The sequence below is a fragment of the Miniopterus natalensis genome, chromosome 19, assembly GCF_054644295.1.
Source record: "Miniopterus natalensis isolate mMinNat1 chromosome 19, mMinNat1.hap1, whole genome shotgun sequence".
Lineage (NCBI taxonomy): Eukaryota > Metazoa > Chordata > Mammalia > Chiroptera > Miniopteridae > Miniopterus > Miniopterus natalensis.
Window position 1 is genome coordinate 8953676 of NC_142099.1, and position 17652 is coordinate 8971327.

The 17652-nt window shown below is 45.0% G+C and overlaps 2 protein-coding genes across 2 annotated transcripts in view; one reads left to right on the forward strand and one right to left on the reverse strand.

Moving 5' to 3' along the window:
• The window catches only part of MAN1A2 (mannosidase alpha class 1A member 2), a 164945-nt gene that overhangs the window by 1780 nt on the left and 145513 nt on the right, over positions 1 to 17652 (forward strand). The gene's annotated exons all lie outside the window — the stretch shown is intronic.
• Positions 4567 to 8292, reverse strand: VTCN1 (V-set domain containing T cell activation inhibitor 1). Its single transcript, XM_016223369.2, has 3 exons — positions 8063 to 8292; positions 7086 to 7364; positions 4567 to 4691 (listed from the first exon to the last, which is right to left on the reverse strand). Exons 1-3 carry the CDS (start codon positions 8220 to 8222, stop codon positions 4567 to 4569), a joined length of 564 nt encoding a protein of 187 aa, XP_016078855.2. The 5' UTR covers positions 8223 to 8292.

Genomic DNA, 17652 nt, shown 5'->3' on the forward strand with positions numbered 1-17652 from the left:
AGAGCTGGACGAGGTGGGGAAAGGGTGAAATGGAGCCAAGCACTTTCCTGATACACGCATCTCTACCCTGATTGTGTTCGTGTTACTCTTGGTTCATTATATTAAGAGAGACTAGTAATACCCTAATTTACATCAGTGTTAATTTTTACAAGGCTTTCTTGATTGAACTGATAAGCCCCTTCTGATCATTCACTATTCATTTCTAAGTTTTTCCTCTATGCTGGTCGCCCTTGCTGAGAATCACTAGTCTATACTTTGATACCCCAAATATCTCTCACTAGTGTGATGTTTTTGTTTGATATTTTTACTTATAGCTTCATTTCAATGAAGTAAGGATTTGCCTCCGTGGGAGGGCCATACATTAAGCTAAGGAAAAAGGTAATCAATAAATTACCTTCTCGTGGGCAGCTAGGTGCCGGGAGCATTTTTTATTGGGAGGGGGGCTGAGTTTGATGGAAAGAATGGTAGAAACACTGAGAGGACTCAGGGCCTAGAGGAGGGTTGATTGGGCCACATGGGAGAAAATGGGTGAAAGGAAAGTTGAGAGGAATTGAAGACAGTAGTCATTTAGCAGCTGTGACTTGGCTTCTTCTGTGGCACCTACTGCCTCTCAATAGAAATTGCCACCTTTATGTTGTCACTTCCAGCCTCACCTACTTAAGGCTCCTGAACCATCTCATCAAAGTCATATTAAAGTACCAGAAGGTCTGGAATTTTGTCAAAACCTAAATAGTTCTCCCTAAAATAACACACAAATGGTTACAAATAAAGTTTGATAACTGCACATGTGGAGGCAAAGAGAAAGAAAATGGTCTGAGTCTGCCGTTGCTCACAGGCTGGACTAACTGAGCATCACTTTTGTATTGTTCTAAAGAAGGGATCTAGGACCACAGGACCCAAAAAGTGCTTATTTGAAGTATTGTTTAGAGGTTTGGATAAGGGGACTTATTGAAAATGCTAGAAATACCTCTCAGGCCAGGCAATTCGATTTGAACGGAAGAGATAAAATAATGCTGAAGGTCAAGTTAGGACTTTGAGAAGACTCAGGTATATCATTGTCTGGGAGAGCCATGCTTTTCAGTAGACACAGGGGCTCCTGCAGTGATAAGTACAGACCCCTCTTCTAGGCTGTGACTTAACTGCTTTGGCCCAGCAGACACCACCAGTAAACAAGGCTTCCTGGGAACATCTGCTTGGCCCTCTTTCAGGAGCAAACTTCCAGGTCTGCCTGCGCCCCTCCTCATTTCCTCCTCATCTTCAAGGGAGTCCGAGGACACAGCAGTGAAGAGCAGTCGGCAAGACAGCGTGTGGCTTTGTGCTAAACTGCGGGTATAGATGAAAGGAGAGAGGGAAATCAGGGCGCACCTGACCGCTCAGAGCCAGCTTCGTGGGGAACGAAGAATTTTTGCTTGAGGGCAGGTAGAAAAGGTAGAGCACAGCTAAGGTTCTGTTTTTGACTGTTAATTTTCACTCACGGCTGCCATACTGAAACTCCCGAGATGACTGATGGGAAGGACGACATAAGACAAAGTTAAAATGAGCAAGGAGCTCTGACACATAATAAGAGCCCGAATCAGAGCTGCCAGTCGGATGCATGGAGACTTCCCCCCTGGGGGGAGGGTGGGAATCATGTGTTTCACCAACAGAACCAAAGCACACCATGCTGCCAGTGGGCAGAAGCCTTATTAGGCAGTAATATCCCCTGCACGCCCCCCCCCCAATTAACAATTCACACAGTAAACTCACTGTGCAGTTAAAACAGATCTTCAAACAACCTGGGGACAGCTGGTGGCTGCCGCTGCACTCTGAAGTTGGAATTGTTTGCTCCTTTAAGTGCGCTAATGCTGCTGAAATGTCTTAGCCTTTGGCACCTGGATTTGAGCTTCCCCAGATGCCTGTGGTGTACGGGACATTCTGGTCCTTGGCTTCAGCTGATACGAGGCATCTGTTGCCTGTGTCGCCTGCTGTGTGCTCGCGGCCAAGGCGAGGAATCGCCCTGGGACGGGCAGGTCTGCGCTCTCACAGCTTGCTTTCCTGATTTGGTTCCGCAGTGTTTTCTTCTCGCAAAAGGCCTATTGGGAGCAAGCTGAGAACGCAGCAGGGAAGACTTGTTCCAGAAGTCCTCTGGGAATTTGAAAATTAAATTTTCTATAGCTTTTATTTCTCCATCAACTACCAGTGTGATTTTGGGCAAGTTATATGACCTGAAGATAGCCAGTTACCCACACGTGTCACCTCTGGGTCTTCATCTGAAAAGTGGAAGGCCTAGGAACGATGGTTTTGAGGTTTTTCTTTTGCGATTTTAGAATTTGATAATTCCTGAGTAGTAAAAGTTTTACACTGGAGCATTGGGTTTATCCACTTATATGTCTTCTGCCACATTTATCTGCCTCAAGCCCTCTGTTGCCACTTATTTTCCCAGACAGAGACATGCCAGGTTGGTGAGCCCAGTGGAGTTTCTTCAAGAAACTAGACCCAGCCCCTGGCCCATGCTCACAGGCTCCTCTCATGTCCTCCCATTCATTTATCCATTCATTCAGCAGACACTGAAGGCCTGGTATATGCTAGGCACTAGGCTTTAGAGCCTGATTGATGACTTTTTATCTCCCTTCCCTTTTGCTCACTTTCTTTGACAAACCAAGCAGACAATAGTATAGGAAATGTGTATTTAATCATTCTCGAGTGCTCAGAACTATAAAGTCAAGTTATAACAAAATGTAATACAGTCATGGTGGGTCCAAAGTGCCAGGGAGGCAGCGGTCAGTGAGTGAAAGGTGTGGGCGGGGTCTAGAAACAGAATATTCTTTCCTATCAAAGCTCCACTCCTCAGAGCTTCGTTCCAAAGGTTCACTGTCCCTGCTTCCAGAGTCCTCTGTGTGCTTCAAGGAAGGTACATGTTTTTGTTTTGGAAACCAGCTGAGAAATTAATTTGAATTTTGACCGGGCGCGGTTCTGATACCTAAGTTCAAGGTGAGAGAACTTGAGATAGAACTCAAGCAGCTCTCTCACATAACTTTATTTGTACAGAAAAATTAAGAGAAAGGAACTCGGAAGCTCAACCAGCTGCAGACAGTCCCATCAGAAATTCCTGGTTGCCCCAAACTGAGTTCTGGCTCTCTGGGCTACGAGCAGCCAAAGAGACAGAGGCTAATGCGTATTTTAAAAATCCTTTTCTATTCTGCATCAGGGTTTCTTAACCTCAGCATGACTGACATGTTGGGCTGGATAATTCTCTGTTGTGGGCGGATGTCCTATACATTGTAGGATGCTGAGCAGCGTCCTGGGTTCTATTTACTAGGTGCCGGTAGCACCCCTCCCCCAAAATCGTGACAACTAAAGTTGTCTCCAAACACTTCCAAATGTCCCTGGGGGTTTGCAAAATTACCCCAGTCGAGTGAGTCCCACTGCTCTAGGTGCTGTCGAAAGCTGAGGTTGTCGCAGTCCACGCAGGCTGGAAAGTCCCAGCCCGAAACCTTGTGATGACTCACTGCCACCTGTAGTCAGGATGAGAGGCCTTTCTGAGACCCTTCAAGGGTAAACATCATCTGAGAAATGAAATGGCACCTGTTTGTTTTTAAAAAGAAGGTGCTCAGATAATTTAGAAAGTGTGTCACCCAACTATGTGTTTTATGTTAAAATTACAGTCGTGTCCCACATTTCTTCAGCGTTTGTCAGGTGGCAGGAGGAGCCAGGGCGTGTTTGGAAGCATCATAATGAGGAGTAAATCATCTGACCCATCACTAGGATGCAGCCACCTCTGAAATTGTGAACTGGCAGCTGATTAGCAGCTTCTTACCGTTTTCAGAAAGTTTAAATGTGAATATATTGCAATGGAAACTCCCTCAGAGCAACATTACAGCAGGAAAACTGAAGATTCAGAGACAGGGAGCTGCAATATCCCATCCTCTCACTCCCCAAATGGGGATGGGTAAGGGGAGGTCCCTGAGATATGGGGGATACACTTGTCTCCCTGTGCATTTTACTTAGCAGTCAACACACTTCCCTAGTTCAGATGAATTATTTTCCCAACTTTTAATACGTTGTCTTTGATGATAGATTTGTCTTGTTCATATTGGAGTTTTCCGTGGGTTGCTTTTGGCTTCTCTTTGCTTCCTGGTCTTATATGTTCGCTCCAGGCTTCTAGGCATGAATTCATTTCCCCCAAGAAATATAAAACTAGGTCATATCTTGTGGTGAAATAGCTCTGCAGATTCCTGGGATTCTGAAAATAACAGCAATAAGATACCATTACAGCCATTCAGCAAACATTTAGTGAGAACTGAAAATCTCCCTGGGACTGTGTGAGTGTATTTCTTACTCAGGAACGGCCTTGTTTTCTGTGCTTGATGATGTTCTGTTGAGGCCACATGGTACCATGTGGTTGCTGAGGGAAAGGAGATGGCTTGAGTGTTTCCTTGAGGGAGGGGATCGCCTTCAGAGCTGATGCTGGGGGCCACTTGACTTGCTAGAAACACAAGCACAGCAGAACCGATCCCCCACACCACTCATGACTCATCTCACCTGTTGTACCAATGACTGTGCGGGATTCTGGGCGGCCCAGGCACGTTACTTTAGGATCAGGTAAGAGGAGAGCAACAGGAGCACCCAGCCGATGGCCAAGACAGAGGAGACACACGGGGAAGCCTTTGAGTCCAGCAGCTCTAGGTGACTCCGCCTTTTAATCTCGGATTCTGTGGAGGAGAAGAGGAAGTTCAGGGTCACAGGAGAAACTGGATGTCGTCTTCACATGGCCAGTCAGCAAAGAAAGGGACCCAGAAAACAGCAAGTTGTTCCTACTACGACTTGTACCCATTCTCCATTTTTCTGTCAAAGGAGGTTCCACTGTGCGGTCCACTCCCGTAAGCACTCAGCCCAATGCAAAGCTACACCAGTAAAGAGATAATTAGTGGTTACCAAAGAAAGGAAAAGCTAAACAAATAGCCACGGCCAGTCCTCGGTTTCAGACACGTTGTTTCCCTCCAGTGACCTTTCCAGGTTCTGTGTTACTCGCTTTCTTGACATCAGGGCAAAGTGATGAGAAAGTGTTGTTCTCATTTTGAAGTAGGGAAGAGAAGTGAAGAAATTAAATTACTCTATTTTCTCCCTGGACTGTCCAATCTCACTTAGTTCGTTTTGGCTCAAACACTTGCTAGCCGTGTGACTTTAGTTAATCTTTATGTGTTTCCGTTTCTTCATCTATAAAATAGGATTAAAATGATAATCATCTGCTTCCTAGGATTCTTATGAGGATTCATGAGCTAGAACAGCGCCTGGCTCAATAAGTAAGTAAGCACTCAATAAGTATTAGCTATAAAAACAACGGTACCAGTAACCCAGCTCAAGCCTAATTAATAAGCATTAGTCCCATTAAGCTGATCAGTTCCAAACCCACCTCCTTGTGCTGAACTCTGTCCTGAGCTCCACATCTGGGTTTACAGTTGCTGCAGCTGCTACCGTGTCAGTGAAAAACATAATTATTCAATAAATATTTTTGAGCATCTGCTGTTGGGGTTCAAAGGAGTCCGATAAGTAACACCCCTTTTCCCAGCTGAGTTCTGAATCAATTCAAGAGTGGGACAAAAAGAGCGAGGTGATTGGGAGACCAAAATATCACTTTGATTGTTAATAAATCTGATAAAGGATGAAGCTTTGTCTGCTCGGAAGCGAGCTGCAGCCCAGACATCTCCAGGGGCAGGCAGCCCAGCTGGGGCGGGCTTCCTCCTGCAAGGGCAGACCCTGCCCCTGGAAAATTGGTGGCTTGGAGGAGCACAGGAGAAATTGTACTTCCTGAGGGTAGCTAGAGAGACAAGAAAAGAGAAGGAGCTCAACTACTTATGTCTGGCTTCGTCTAATAAACTCACCTCCTCTGTGAGGCATGAAAGAGGGGACAACAGCGAGGCTAGAAGGGTTCAGTTGGTGGTGATCTCTGATCATGGGAGGAAATATGTAGAATACAGATGGAGCATTCTCCCCAAACCCGTCATATGCTGGGCAGTGAGCTATCCATTAAGACCCTCATAATTTCTCCCCTGGACATTGACATAGGCACCTGAAATCATGCCTTCCTATTCTGTCAAAGCCATTCTTCTGCCCTGGCTGGTGTGGCTCCGTTGGTTGAGTGTCGTCCCGTGCACCAAAAGGGTCAGAGCACATACCAGGTTGCGGGTTTGATCCCCAGTCAGGGTGTGTATGGGAGGCAGCTGATTGATGTTTCTCTCTCTCACTCTCTCCCTTCCTCTCTGTCTAAAAAAGCAATACAAAATATATTTTTAAATAAATAAATAAAATTATACATATGAAAACCTGTGGAATGGGATAAAATATTTTCAAATCATATGCCTGATAAATGTTTAATATCCAGAATACAAAAGAACTCCTACAACTAACTCAAGTTGAATTCAATTTAGCTCCAAGGGGGATGGTTTTAAAAGTCACAATTCAGTCTGTGCACTTCCTTGATGCTAGCGCAGCCCTAGGTTTTGTAGGCACTGAAACACAGCAGGGAGACTAGAGTGCTGGGCCCCCCGGGTCCTGGTCTTCTCAGCCTGGGAGGCCATTCAAAGTAGAGCTGTCGGCTAATCCTGGGCCAATATTAGGGGGAGCACGAGCTGAACAGGAGAGGAGGACTGGATAAGACTACTGCCGACTCTGAGACCTTTCGTCTTCAGATTGAAAGCCTTCTCAAAGGCAGGCTAGGACCACACCAGTGTTGGGGGACTCGGCATGTAGATCACTAGCTGAACATATCAGAGATGTCAAATAATCATCACTTCCCACTGCTCTGCCAAGGCAGTCCTACCGAGTTGGACAGGGCCTCAGAATCCTACACACTGCTCTCCAGGCGGTCAGAGGTATTGACGCTAAAGCTTGATTGCCACCTTTGACCTGTTATGCCATCAATATTGCTTTGTGTTAGTCTTCTTCTTATGTGGTATAATCCCACCTGGAATTGTGATCAAGGTCTTTGTGACGAGAACACTAGAACTTTCTGTGCCCTGGTACATAATATATCTGTTATAGAAATTAGATTTTAATTTAGATTTCTCACCCCAATGAAGCCATATGAAAAGCATGAAGGAACCCACCTGTCACTTTGATATCCCCTGTGGCTTTGGCAATGTTGTTCTCAATCATGCAGGAGTATGTGTTGTTGATAGTGACATTGTAGAGTACAGATATAACCTTCATGGTCACATTCTCAGAATTCAGCTCAAAGCTGGTATTGGAGACTTCTGAGAAGTTGGTTCTTCGGTCAACTTGGGATGTCCAGACCACTGTAGGCTGGGGGAACCACCGGGGAGCCTCACATCGAAAGCTCTCTGAGCTTGCATTATAGTCCACATCTATCTCTGGGATGCTGAAGGCTGCAGGGTTGAAAGTCAGAAAGGGCACATGTCAAGGTCAGAAAGGTAAGACAAGATGGCTTTTGAAGTAGTAGGTCTACACTGTGAGCTCTGCTAGAGGAGGGACAATCATCTTTGTTTTCTTAATCATCTTTTTACTCCTTATAGGATCTATCCAAGTCCCTCGTACATAAATTCAGAAAACATATTAAATTTAGTTGGTAAGGAAGAGTGGATTTCATTGGGGGAAGGATTAATTAGTTTATGGGACAATATGTTTTGTTTAATTACCCTTCAGCTTTTCCTATAATGAGTTCTGTTGTGTGTCCCTGGAGGTACTGATTCCAGGCTTGGGCTAGGGCCTACTTAGCATAGAAGAGCCTCAGGCCAGGTTGTACTCTTCTTTTACTCTCAATATTAGAGGCTACAATAAAAGAGACTATATTTATTTTGGCAAAATATTTTAAGGGATGTATTCGAACATTCAGAAGAAGCTAGAGTTCAGAATAAAAGATCTTAAGACCTAATATTATTAACAACTACTTTTGGGGTTGGTGTGGGTCTTGGATGGCGAGGATGGCTGCTAACAGACTTTGAGGGTCCTGTCTGATACTGGTCACTCACGAGCATAATCGCATAATATTTCATCAGCTAACCACACTCTCTAGCCTCAACTATCTTTTGGCGTTTTTCCTCCCCTCTGTCTAAAAAGAACTTACCTCCAGTTTTATACTCAAGGTTAGCATTCCCCTTGCCTTTAGAAGTGATGATGTGACACTTATAGGTGCCAGCATCTGTGAGCCGTACATTTTTCAGCCTCAGAGAGGCATTGCCAACTCTCACTTGATCAGCGAACACTGCTGTCCGGCCTCTGAACATTTCATTCTGGTCTGACAAGTCGTCTTTGCCTTCCTTGAACTCATGGACGAAGCCCACGACGCCTTCCTTTAGCCACTGAATCACGATATCAGAAAGTCTGACGTCAGGTTCGAAAGTGCAGCTCAGGACCCCGTCCTCCCCGATGTTCCCAGCCGAGGTGAGGGTAGTGACTGAGACGGAGTGTGTCCCTGCCATTTAGAAAGCAAGGGTCAATGCCAAGGGGAGCTTTGAAACTTCTGCAGCCAAACCCGTCATTACTAATAAGCCAGACATAAACCTCTATAATGAATTGGAAATATGGGAGAACAGGAAAGGCATGGAAAGGAAGACACAAGGATGGAAAGAGGAGACAGTAGTTTTCACAGCTACAGCAGATCTGCCGTAAACAAGAGCTTTTGGGGACCCAGCAACCCAATCCTTGAGAGACAGCAAGAGGAGAACGTATTGGGCTTCTCCTTGGGGTTTGAAGATGCGAATTCAAGTCCTGGCTTTGGCGCTTAGTATCTGTGTGACCTTGACTAAGTCATGTAACCTCTCTGGAGCTCAGAAAAATGAAGGTAATGATATCTGTCTTTCCTACCTTAAAGGGTTCCTGTGAGGCCCAAATGAAATGATTATGGACTTGATTTGCAAACTGTAATTATACATATTAGGGATTGTTATTCTTAGTTGCCCAGAAGTGGTGTGGAAGGGAAACCTCGTGTTAACTAAATGTGACCAGGAGTCCTGAAGAATGTTGAATTCCAAAGGACTGTGACTTTTGTCTCCATTTGAATGATGGGGAAGCTAAGCATAGAAGGTGAGTGACTCGGTCAAGGTTATGGTGCTGGCTATGGCAAAGTGCAGGGTGGGGCTTAATGAAATTATTTTTTGGCCTAAGACAGAAGACACACCTCTCCAAACACCCCCCCCCCAGTAGAATATTAATCGTGCGGCCAGCCGTGTCCATTGCCTCTTCCCCATTTGCCCAGCCGATAGCCCGCTCAGTCTATAAAGGACTGACCAGCTGTTCTTTCTGCACGCGGGCTGCTAACTGCACATGCCTGTAGGACTGATTTTTATTGATTTCAGAGAGAGGAAGGGAGAGGGAGAGAGAGATAGAAACATCAATGATGAGAGAGAGAGTCATTAATTGACTGCCTCCTGCACGCCCCCTACTGGGGATCGAGCCCGAAACCTGGGCATGTGCCCTGACCTGGAATCAAACTGTGACCTCCTGGTTCATGGGTTGATGCTAAACCACTGAGCCACGCCAGCTAGTAGAGCTCAGAAAACAATCTGAACATGTTTGGTTTCTAATCACTAATCTTTTGTGGCTCCCAAGGACTGTGGAGTCAAGTTCAGACTACCCAGCATGGCCGTCAGACCTAAATACTGCATGGCACGTAGGAAATGCTCATAAATCCTTTCCTTTCCACCCTCATTGCCACTACATTCTTTTATAGTCTATACTGCCTATTCATATCAAGTGATTTATTGATTTTCTGCTTTCAATGGACAAAAACATAAGCAAAGCATACTTGGTATTTTTCAAATGTAAGAGGTAAACATTATGAACATAAGGATATTTTCTTCTTGCCCATAAGGGGTTGGAATTGTGTCTAATTGGGTCCTAGGCCTTTATAAAGTAGATGAAAGTGATGGATGAGGGACAGACCTGAAGAAGCTAAGCTAGATGGCTTTATGTTAGAAAGAACAGAGAGCTACCGATGGAAGAAAAATTGTAAGTAAGAAGGGCAGAGGAAACACATGTGCATAGGTGGTTGGGAGGGTGTCTGGAGGCTTTAGGGTGCGGTATGGGGACAGAGAGACTGGCCATTCATGTGGGAGGTTTGGGAGAGGAGTTATGAAAGGGGATGGTATGAAGTTTTGCTGTGTAATATGAATGCAAAACGCCCCTTACCCCACCTTGGCATGTTCTTGAACACTGCTTTAAAGATTTAATTTGTTTTTAATTATTTTTACTTGACAGACTGATACCCAAAACATCCCAGGCTAGTACTGGTTATACAACAATAATATTACTTTCACACCCCTGTTCATCTTGCACCTATAATTTATAGTTCCCTCCTCTCTTATCACTAGTTATCCAAAGTCTACTTATATTCAAGGCTGTTCAGATGACAGCCGTGTTCAGATGGAAACACTCTTTTGATCTACCAAGACAGAATGAATATTCTCTCTTTACTCTCCCTGGACACTTTCTTTGCTTCAGTCTATATCTGGCACTAATTTGTAAGCTTTCCTCTACCTTGTCTCCAGCCTATATCTGGCACTAATTCATAAGCTTTCCAAGGGGAGAAACTGTTTTAATCATATTTGTAACTCCTGTACTGCTGTGATGATTAATTTTTTGTGTCAGCTTTATTGGGCCACAGGGTGCTCAGACATTTTGTCAGATATTTTGGGGGTCTCTGTGAGGATGTTTCTGGATGAGATTAATATTTGAATGTGTAAACGGAGCAAAGCAGATCATGCTGCCTCTGATGGAAGCCTTAGAAATGGGGCCACCTGGGGCCCGAGGGTGCTTCCCAACTGTGAGAAAATAAATTTTTGTTGTTTAAACCACCAGGTATATGGTATTTTGTTACCTGAGCAAACTGAGACAAGTGCCTAGTGCTATGTTTCTACAGAGAAAAATAATATTTGTTGAGTAAATGAATTAATGAATGGAAGTCGGTAGAAATCAAGAGACTGTTTAATGGTTCTATCCCAGATGATTACAGGAGTGAGGAACATTTGGCAGGATTACCACATCTTAATTTTGGGGAAATGTGAGCCAGTGAAAAAGAAGGCAATGAAAATACAGAGATTCTCAATGAAATCATGGAGCAAATGTAACTATATTAAAGCAAGGGTAAATTGGATGTAGTCTACATAGTGCCATTAAAGTTGATTTGAAAAATTACTTTTCAGGAAAAATACATAATTAGCACAGTTTATGGAGAGAATGAATTGGTAATGACATATCTTAGTTTGGTAATTGTGCTACAGAATTAATCATAATGTGTTGGCCTTGAGCCCACAGGTGGAGGATTTGTTGAAATATCTCTTAGAGAACTTACTGAGTAAAAGCAGGCCGCTGTGGGAACCCAGGGACCGGCTGCAGGCTCTAGGTCCCATCAAAGATGTGGCAGATGGAATGAGTGTAATGCTGATTAAATCCCACCCTCTCCATATCAGATCACGAGGAGGAACAAAGGCCTGTGAGATCTTTAAAACCATGAGGACCACGCCATTGCTTTGAACCCAGAAAGCAATCAATAAATACTTACTTGTTAGGTGAATAATGAGTAAAAGTGACAAAATAAAAGTTAATGTGCAAGCAACAGCATATAAATATTGCTGCTCACCAAAGGAAATCCGTACACAAACGTGCAAACAAATATTGGCTCCAAGAGCTCTGTTCTAGGAAACAGACTGGTCTGATATGACTCCCCAGGCCTCTTGGCCACCAGGGGCTCTCGGGTGATTTGGTGAGCCAAAGGGCCCCAGAAGATGAGTTAATAGCAACTGTGTATTAATAGAGAATTCTGTTAATTTAAACAGGCACAGATTTTAAGGATTTCATTGGCCCCTAAGATTCCATCACACACCTTTAATGTTGGAAGGCCCAGTCACTTACTGAAAATGAATTCTCCAGTTGTGGGAGCTCTTACTATCCCAGCTCTGGTCTGCAGGGAAAAGAGGAGCTGTCAAGGGAGCAAGCAAAATCTCAGCGCTATTTGATTGCCCTCTGATGTAGGAGTAGGAATCTCTTAGAAAGTAGGGTTACAGGTAACGCAAGGCAATAATTATTTACAGAAACTATGATTCTGGGATGCCCAACACCACTGGATAAAACCTGGAAAATGAACTGCCCTTTGAAATGGCTCAGTAAGGTTCTGTAGATCCCAGTAGCACGGAGTGTGTACTAGAAGCCATCGGCAGACGCTCACTCAGCACCTGCTGGAACCCAGCTGTCCAAGTGGGCACCACAGCACATGGCTTAAAGGTGGAAACACATAGGGTTAAGCCCGCACCCGTCGATCCTGGGGTGGCACTCGTGAGTGCTACTCTTGCCAGAGAAGAGGCAGGGTTGGTGGTAGCAGTTTCCTGTGTGAGAAGAAATTAGAAAGGATGCCCGGCCAGGCTAGATAAAGGAGCCAGGTCGAGGTGCAGCAGCAGAGCATAGTGTTTGAGAACAAGGCACAGGTGTCAGGCAGTCAGGGTTCAAGTCCCAGCTCCGCCACTTACTGGATATGTGATCTTGGGCAAGTTTTCAAACTTCTTGACCCCATAACTTTTTCATCTATAAAATGGGAGTGTTTAATAATAGTGGTTCCCTCAGAGGGTCCTTGAATGGTCTAAATGATACAATGCCTGTAAAGAGCTTAATATAGTACCTGATTTGCCACATGTTAAACCTTCAATCAGTGGTATCGACAACCATTATTAACTAGAATCATTTGGGAAGATTGCAGATTAGAGTACCCGGAGGAAAGGAACAATTTACTAAATGCTTTACTTATAGTGACTCGATTTAAGCCGGATAAAACCATGAGTGGTAAGAATTATCATTTTACGAAGCTAGTATCTACCGCAGTCTTATCTGGTGCTAAGCCCGTGTGTGCTCTTTCTGCTGATATCAGGGCCAGACTGAGATATGCAGAGAACCTACTCACTGAAACAGTATCCCCACCTCATATAAAAATAAAAACAATGAAAAATTATAAGACAAGTATAAGAAAAGCCAATAGCTATTTATTTTTTCAGATGACGACAATCTTTGAAAATAATCATTTTTTTCCCAAAAAATTTGTTCAGTGCTCCTGGTTTGGTGCCTGATTGGCTTACTGAGTAGACTATAACTTTTACCCAGTATCCAAAGGTGGAGACTTTCTTAGGCTGTGTCCTGTGGCTTCCTGCCATGGCCTCCCTAATTTCAGAGGGGGCCTGCCTTGGTTTGGTCGGGAAACTGTGCAAATTTTAGGAGATGGTGTGTGAATGTATTAATAACAGTAAATTATTAATAGCTGATGGTGTTGACATAAATAATAACGGCAGCCATTTAGCACACACGGGCCAGGCACTTTACAAACACTCTGCCGTTTAATCCCCACACCAGCGAGGAAACTGTCTCTGGAAAGTTAAGTTATATCCCAATGAGCACCTATAGTTGGTGTCAGTCCAGATATTAGAACATCTCTGTCTGGTACCTAAACTCTCCCACTACACAGAGCTGTTCTGAGTCACCCAGGGAGTGAGCTTTAGGTAGCACAGGGCCTAAGTAGGGTCAGGGGCCTTTCCACTGCATCTCCCTCCTTCTTAAAAGGTCACCCGGGATGGCAACACTCCAAGCTGGAGGAGAGTGACAGAGGAAAGGCAGCTGCAACTATAAAACTAAAGTTCTGAAGTGACAGCTCTGGCCACAGACTGAGTGGGAATAAATGTGTTAGCCTGAGTCAGACAGAGTAAGGGAAATGGAGCAAAAAACTTGCTTCAGAGAAGACAGCTTCTAGCCCAGCTCACTCAATGTCTTAATTAACGTGGCATCCATAATAGATTCTTTCGAGATGCAGAAGAGGAAAGGGAAGACTGCTCCTTGCAGCTGACACCAGCTACTGCATTCAGAAACTCACCAGCCGCGCCACAGGGACCTGTTTCCTACATGGAACAGTCACGGCCAGTCTTCTCTTTACCTAAGACCCCCATGTGCAGAGACTTGATATTCTTTATCACGCCAGCTGAAGCTTCATGGAAAAGGGATCATCTACCCAGGTCGACCACGGTTAGAATGGCTCAGCCCTGGCAGCGATTCGTCTGTGATCCCAGAATATCTTTAGTCCTGTCTGATGGATGGAACACTGATCCTCTCAACTGCCTGGTGATGGGGACATTACTGCCTCCACTCCATAGGTGAGGAAGCTGAGGCCCACAGAGATTAGTGGTTGATGTGAAGGGAATACAGTCAGTAAGAGAACCAGTGCTCCACTCTGAGGCTCCCTGTGCCACGCCCTGTGCTCTTTCCCTTCTACCACACTGAGTGGTCGGGGCTCAGTGGTGAGGGCTGGGTGGATTGTGGTAATGCGGGAAATCACGTACCTGAAATACCAAAACCGATGATGAGGGCAATCGCTCCAGCTAAAACAATGATGATGCTAATAATGCTATGGAGAGACAGAGAAACAAGAAATTACTTCATTCTGTTTGACATGCTGTTTTGCACCCTGGGCTCAGACCTGTCATAAGAGGTGCTACCTCAAGCACCTCGACTTTTTCTTCAATACAAGCCATTTCCTAGAAATAGGCACCTTAGGAAGGAATCTCAGCGATTCTGTCCCAGTCCCCCTGGGGCATGGAGGTAGATTAAAGGAGTGGCCCTTTTATTTGACTGATGTGTCATCTTACTTTCCTGTTTCCAGAGCAGGGAAGGCCACGCCCAGAGACTGTTGGGGCAAAACTGATGATTCTCTGTAATGCAGGTGCCGCTTGAGGAGCAGTGGTCCACACCGAGCCCGCCCTGAGCACCGCTGCCCATCCCCCCTGTATCCACCTACCTGTTTTGTCTCCTCCCCCAGACTTCACACTCCACTAAGGACAGTGGTCATGTTCACTTTGTACCCGCTCATCCCTAGTCCACTGCACCCCACAGATTCTCAACAAGAGCTATTTTCTCATTAAAAAATTAATATGTATTTGGCATGTAAAGTTTAGAAAATACAAATGAGCAAATATTCCATCTTCCAGACATAACCACTGTTAACTTCTTGTTATGTATCCTGCCAGTTTTCAATGACCAGATTAACAAATGACATTTGGGAAACAAACAAGGAGGTGCTACATTTACCGAGTGCTAGAAGTATATGGCAGGCACATTCTAGGTACCACCTGTGGATTCTGTCATTTATCCATGCCTTTACCTTGTGATGTAAAGAAAGTTATCATCTCCACGTTACAGATGAGAAATGACAGGGAGGTTAAGCATCTTCCCTAAATTCACGTGGCTGGTTAGTGGCAGAGCTGGGACTGGAATTTGTCTCTGGAGTCTGCACTTGACTACTTCCTATGCTGTCTCCCAACGGTGGGGGCTCTGCTTTCTGTCCAGGAGACCCCAGGGGCCACCAGCTTTAGCTGGTGAGAGTGACAGGCAGGGCAGAAGGCGCACGTCAGAGCTGGTGTGTGGCAGAGCAGTTTCCGGGAAGCTTGCCCATTGCTGCCTGCCCTGGTGCATAAGTCATCTGGCCGGTGTCCTCGGCGACACTCCCTCGCTCTGGCAGCTCCCACACTGCCCGCTCCCGCACGGATGTTACTCAACAGGCAGGACAAAAGAAAGGCACAGGGAGGCAAAGAATGATGCTATAGAGAGAAAGGGAAGCACGGGCACTTTACTTTCCGTCCTGAATAGGTTCATTGTACCTGGCTCCCGTTGGCTCAGGGATGGGCCCACCAGAGAGAAACAGCAGACTTACAAGGAACAGTTTGAGTAAACAGTTCCCCTGGAGGTCAAGCCCTCATGAGGTACAGCCAGAGGGGCAGCAATTGAATAAGCAGAATGAAGCTTTTAACAATAGGGCATCTGCAGTTGATTCCAAGAGAAGACCACATTTGACCACTTCTGTTTGCACAGCTCAGTGCAGCCTCAGTTCTTACTGGTCCAAGTGTGTGAGAACAGCTAGCCAAACTCATAGCAAGAGGCACTGTCTGGCTCTCTCTCTCTTTTTCAAGTATTATTTCTTGCCTGGAAAGCAAGCTTTTTAAAAAAAAAAAAAAAAAGTTTTTATTGATTTCAGAGAGAGAGGAAGGGAGAGGGAGAGAGAGAGAGAAACATTAATTAAAGAGAGTCATTGATCGGCTGCCTCCTGCATGCCTCCTGCTGGGGATCGAGCCCGCAACCCTGGGCATGTGCCCTGACTGGGAATCGAACCATGACCTCCTGGATCCTAGGTCGATGCTCAACCTCTGAGCCACACCAGCCACGCTGACTCTAACCAGTGAGTCAGACAGTGGACTTGCATTTATGACCCAGGGATTCACTTACTTGTGGAAATGACTTCAACTCTCTGAGACTTAGTTTCTTTATCTTTAAAATGGGAGTAAGAATAATTCCTGCTTTACCTGCTATAAAGGTGTTACGGGTTGAAGTGTGTCCCCCTAAAGTTCATGTTTTGAAGTCATAACTCCCAGTACCTCAGAAAATGACTACATTTGGAATAGGTTTGTTGCAGATGTAATTAGTTAAGATGAAGTCATACTGGAATAGAGTAGGTTCTAAACCAATATGACTAGTGTCCTTATAAAAGGGGGATCCTGCACTCCAGCCACATTAAATCATCATAGACCCCCCCCCCACACACACACAGATATGCTGTCCCCTACCCTCTCTCAGTGGGGGGCTGGACAGCAAAGACATGGAGAGATACCTGGACACTCACCAATAGGAATGGGGCAGTGGAGGTTGCTGTTTCAGTTAGAGCAGCTGAGCCCATCTCCCTCACCCCCAGGCCCGTGTTCCCCCCACTGTGGAAGCAGAACCCTGCCTCTCTCAGCAAGTTCCCCATTCAAGCAGCAATCACCTTGAGCTTTGTTCTGAACTGGTATGCCCTCAGGAAACAGCTCAACTCCCAGCACCTTGGGAAGCAAAGCAGCCACTATCAGAGCAGCCAAATTAAATAATTCCTCTCTGCTGCTTATTAATTTTTTAAAAACATGAATAAAATATCTCACATAAGGTGTTCTTACATTGCTTTTTGGTTTTTACTTCCCCAGCATAATTTCCGATAATGATGCTACAGGAAATTTTTAATGCAAAGCTATGTCTTCTAACCACTGCATTGGAATTCACCGTGCGCAGTTGTTGCTCCTCACAGAAGAGCCCAGATGCAAGTGAGTGCTTGTGGAGGATTTGTTCATTTAGCACATATTTATTAGTACTTACTATGTGAAAGACACCGAGCTGGGCAATGTGGAGGAGATACAGAGAGGAAGTAAACAAGTGCCTGTCCTTAAAGACTTACAGTGCAATTGAGGTAACACACAAACACACACACACACAGAGCACACATAGACATGCATGCATATGCATATACACGCCACTGTAATAACACAAGACAGAATGTGGTCAGGGCTTCAGTAAAGAGAGGAAAACGTTCTCTTGGGGATTCTAGGTTGGTAGCAAGTATTTAAATTTTAGAGCAGGGGTGGGGAATGTCTGGCCCATGGGCTGTATACGGCCCTCGAAATCATTTGGTCTGGCCCTGCCCAGGCAACCACAGGCAGGACTTGAAATTCAATAAATCTGGGAGCTGTTTTCAAAGCTAATTTTTAAGTTGATAATTGTGTATGGCCCATGAATGATGTTATAAATATCCAAATGGCCCTTGGCAGAAAAATGGTTCCCCACCCCTGCCTTAGAGAAATAAGGAGACTCAAAGTCCATTTCCATGGACAA

Bases quoted from the DNA above. Each gene is read 5' to 3' on its own strand.
- VTCN1 (XM_016223369.2), bottom strand. From the start codon at position 8,222: ATGTTCAGAGGCCGGACAGCAGTGTTCGCTGATCAAGTGAGAGTTGGC. The intron at 7,365-8,062 runs GTAAGTTCTTTT...TCAACCCTGCAG, and splicing joins CCTTGAGTATAAAACTGGAG to CCTTCAGCATCCCAGAGATA. The intron at 4,692-7,085 runs GTGGGTTCCTTC...TCTCCTCCACAG, and splicing joins AGGGGATATCAAAGTGACAG to AATCCGAGATTAAAAGGCGG.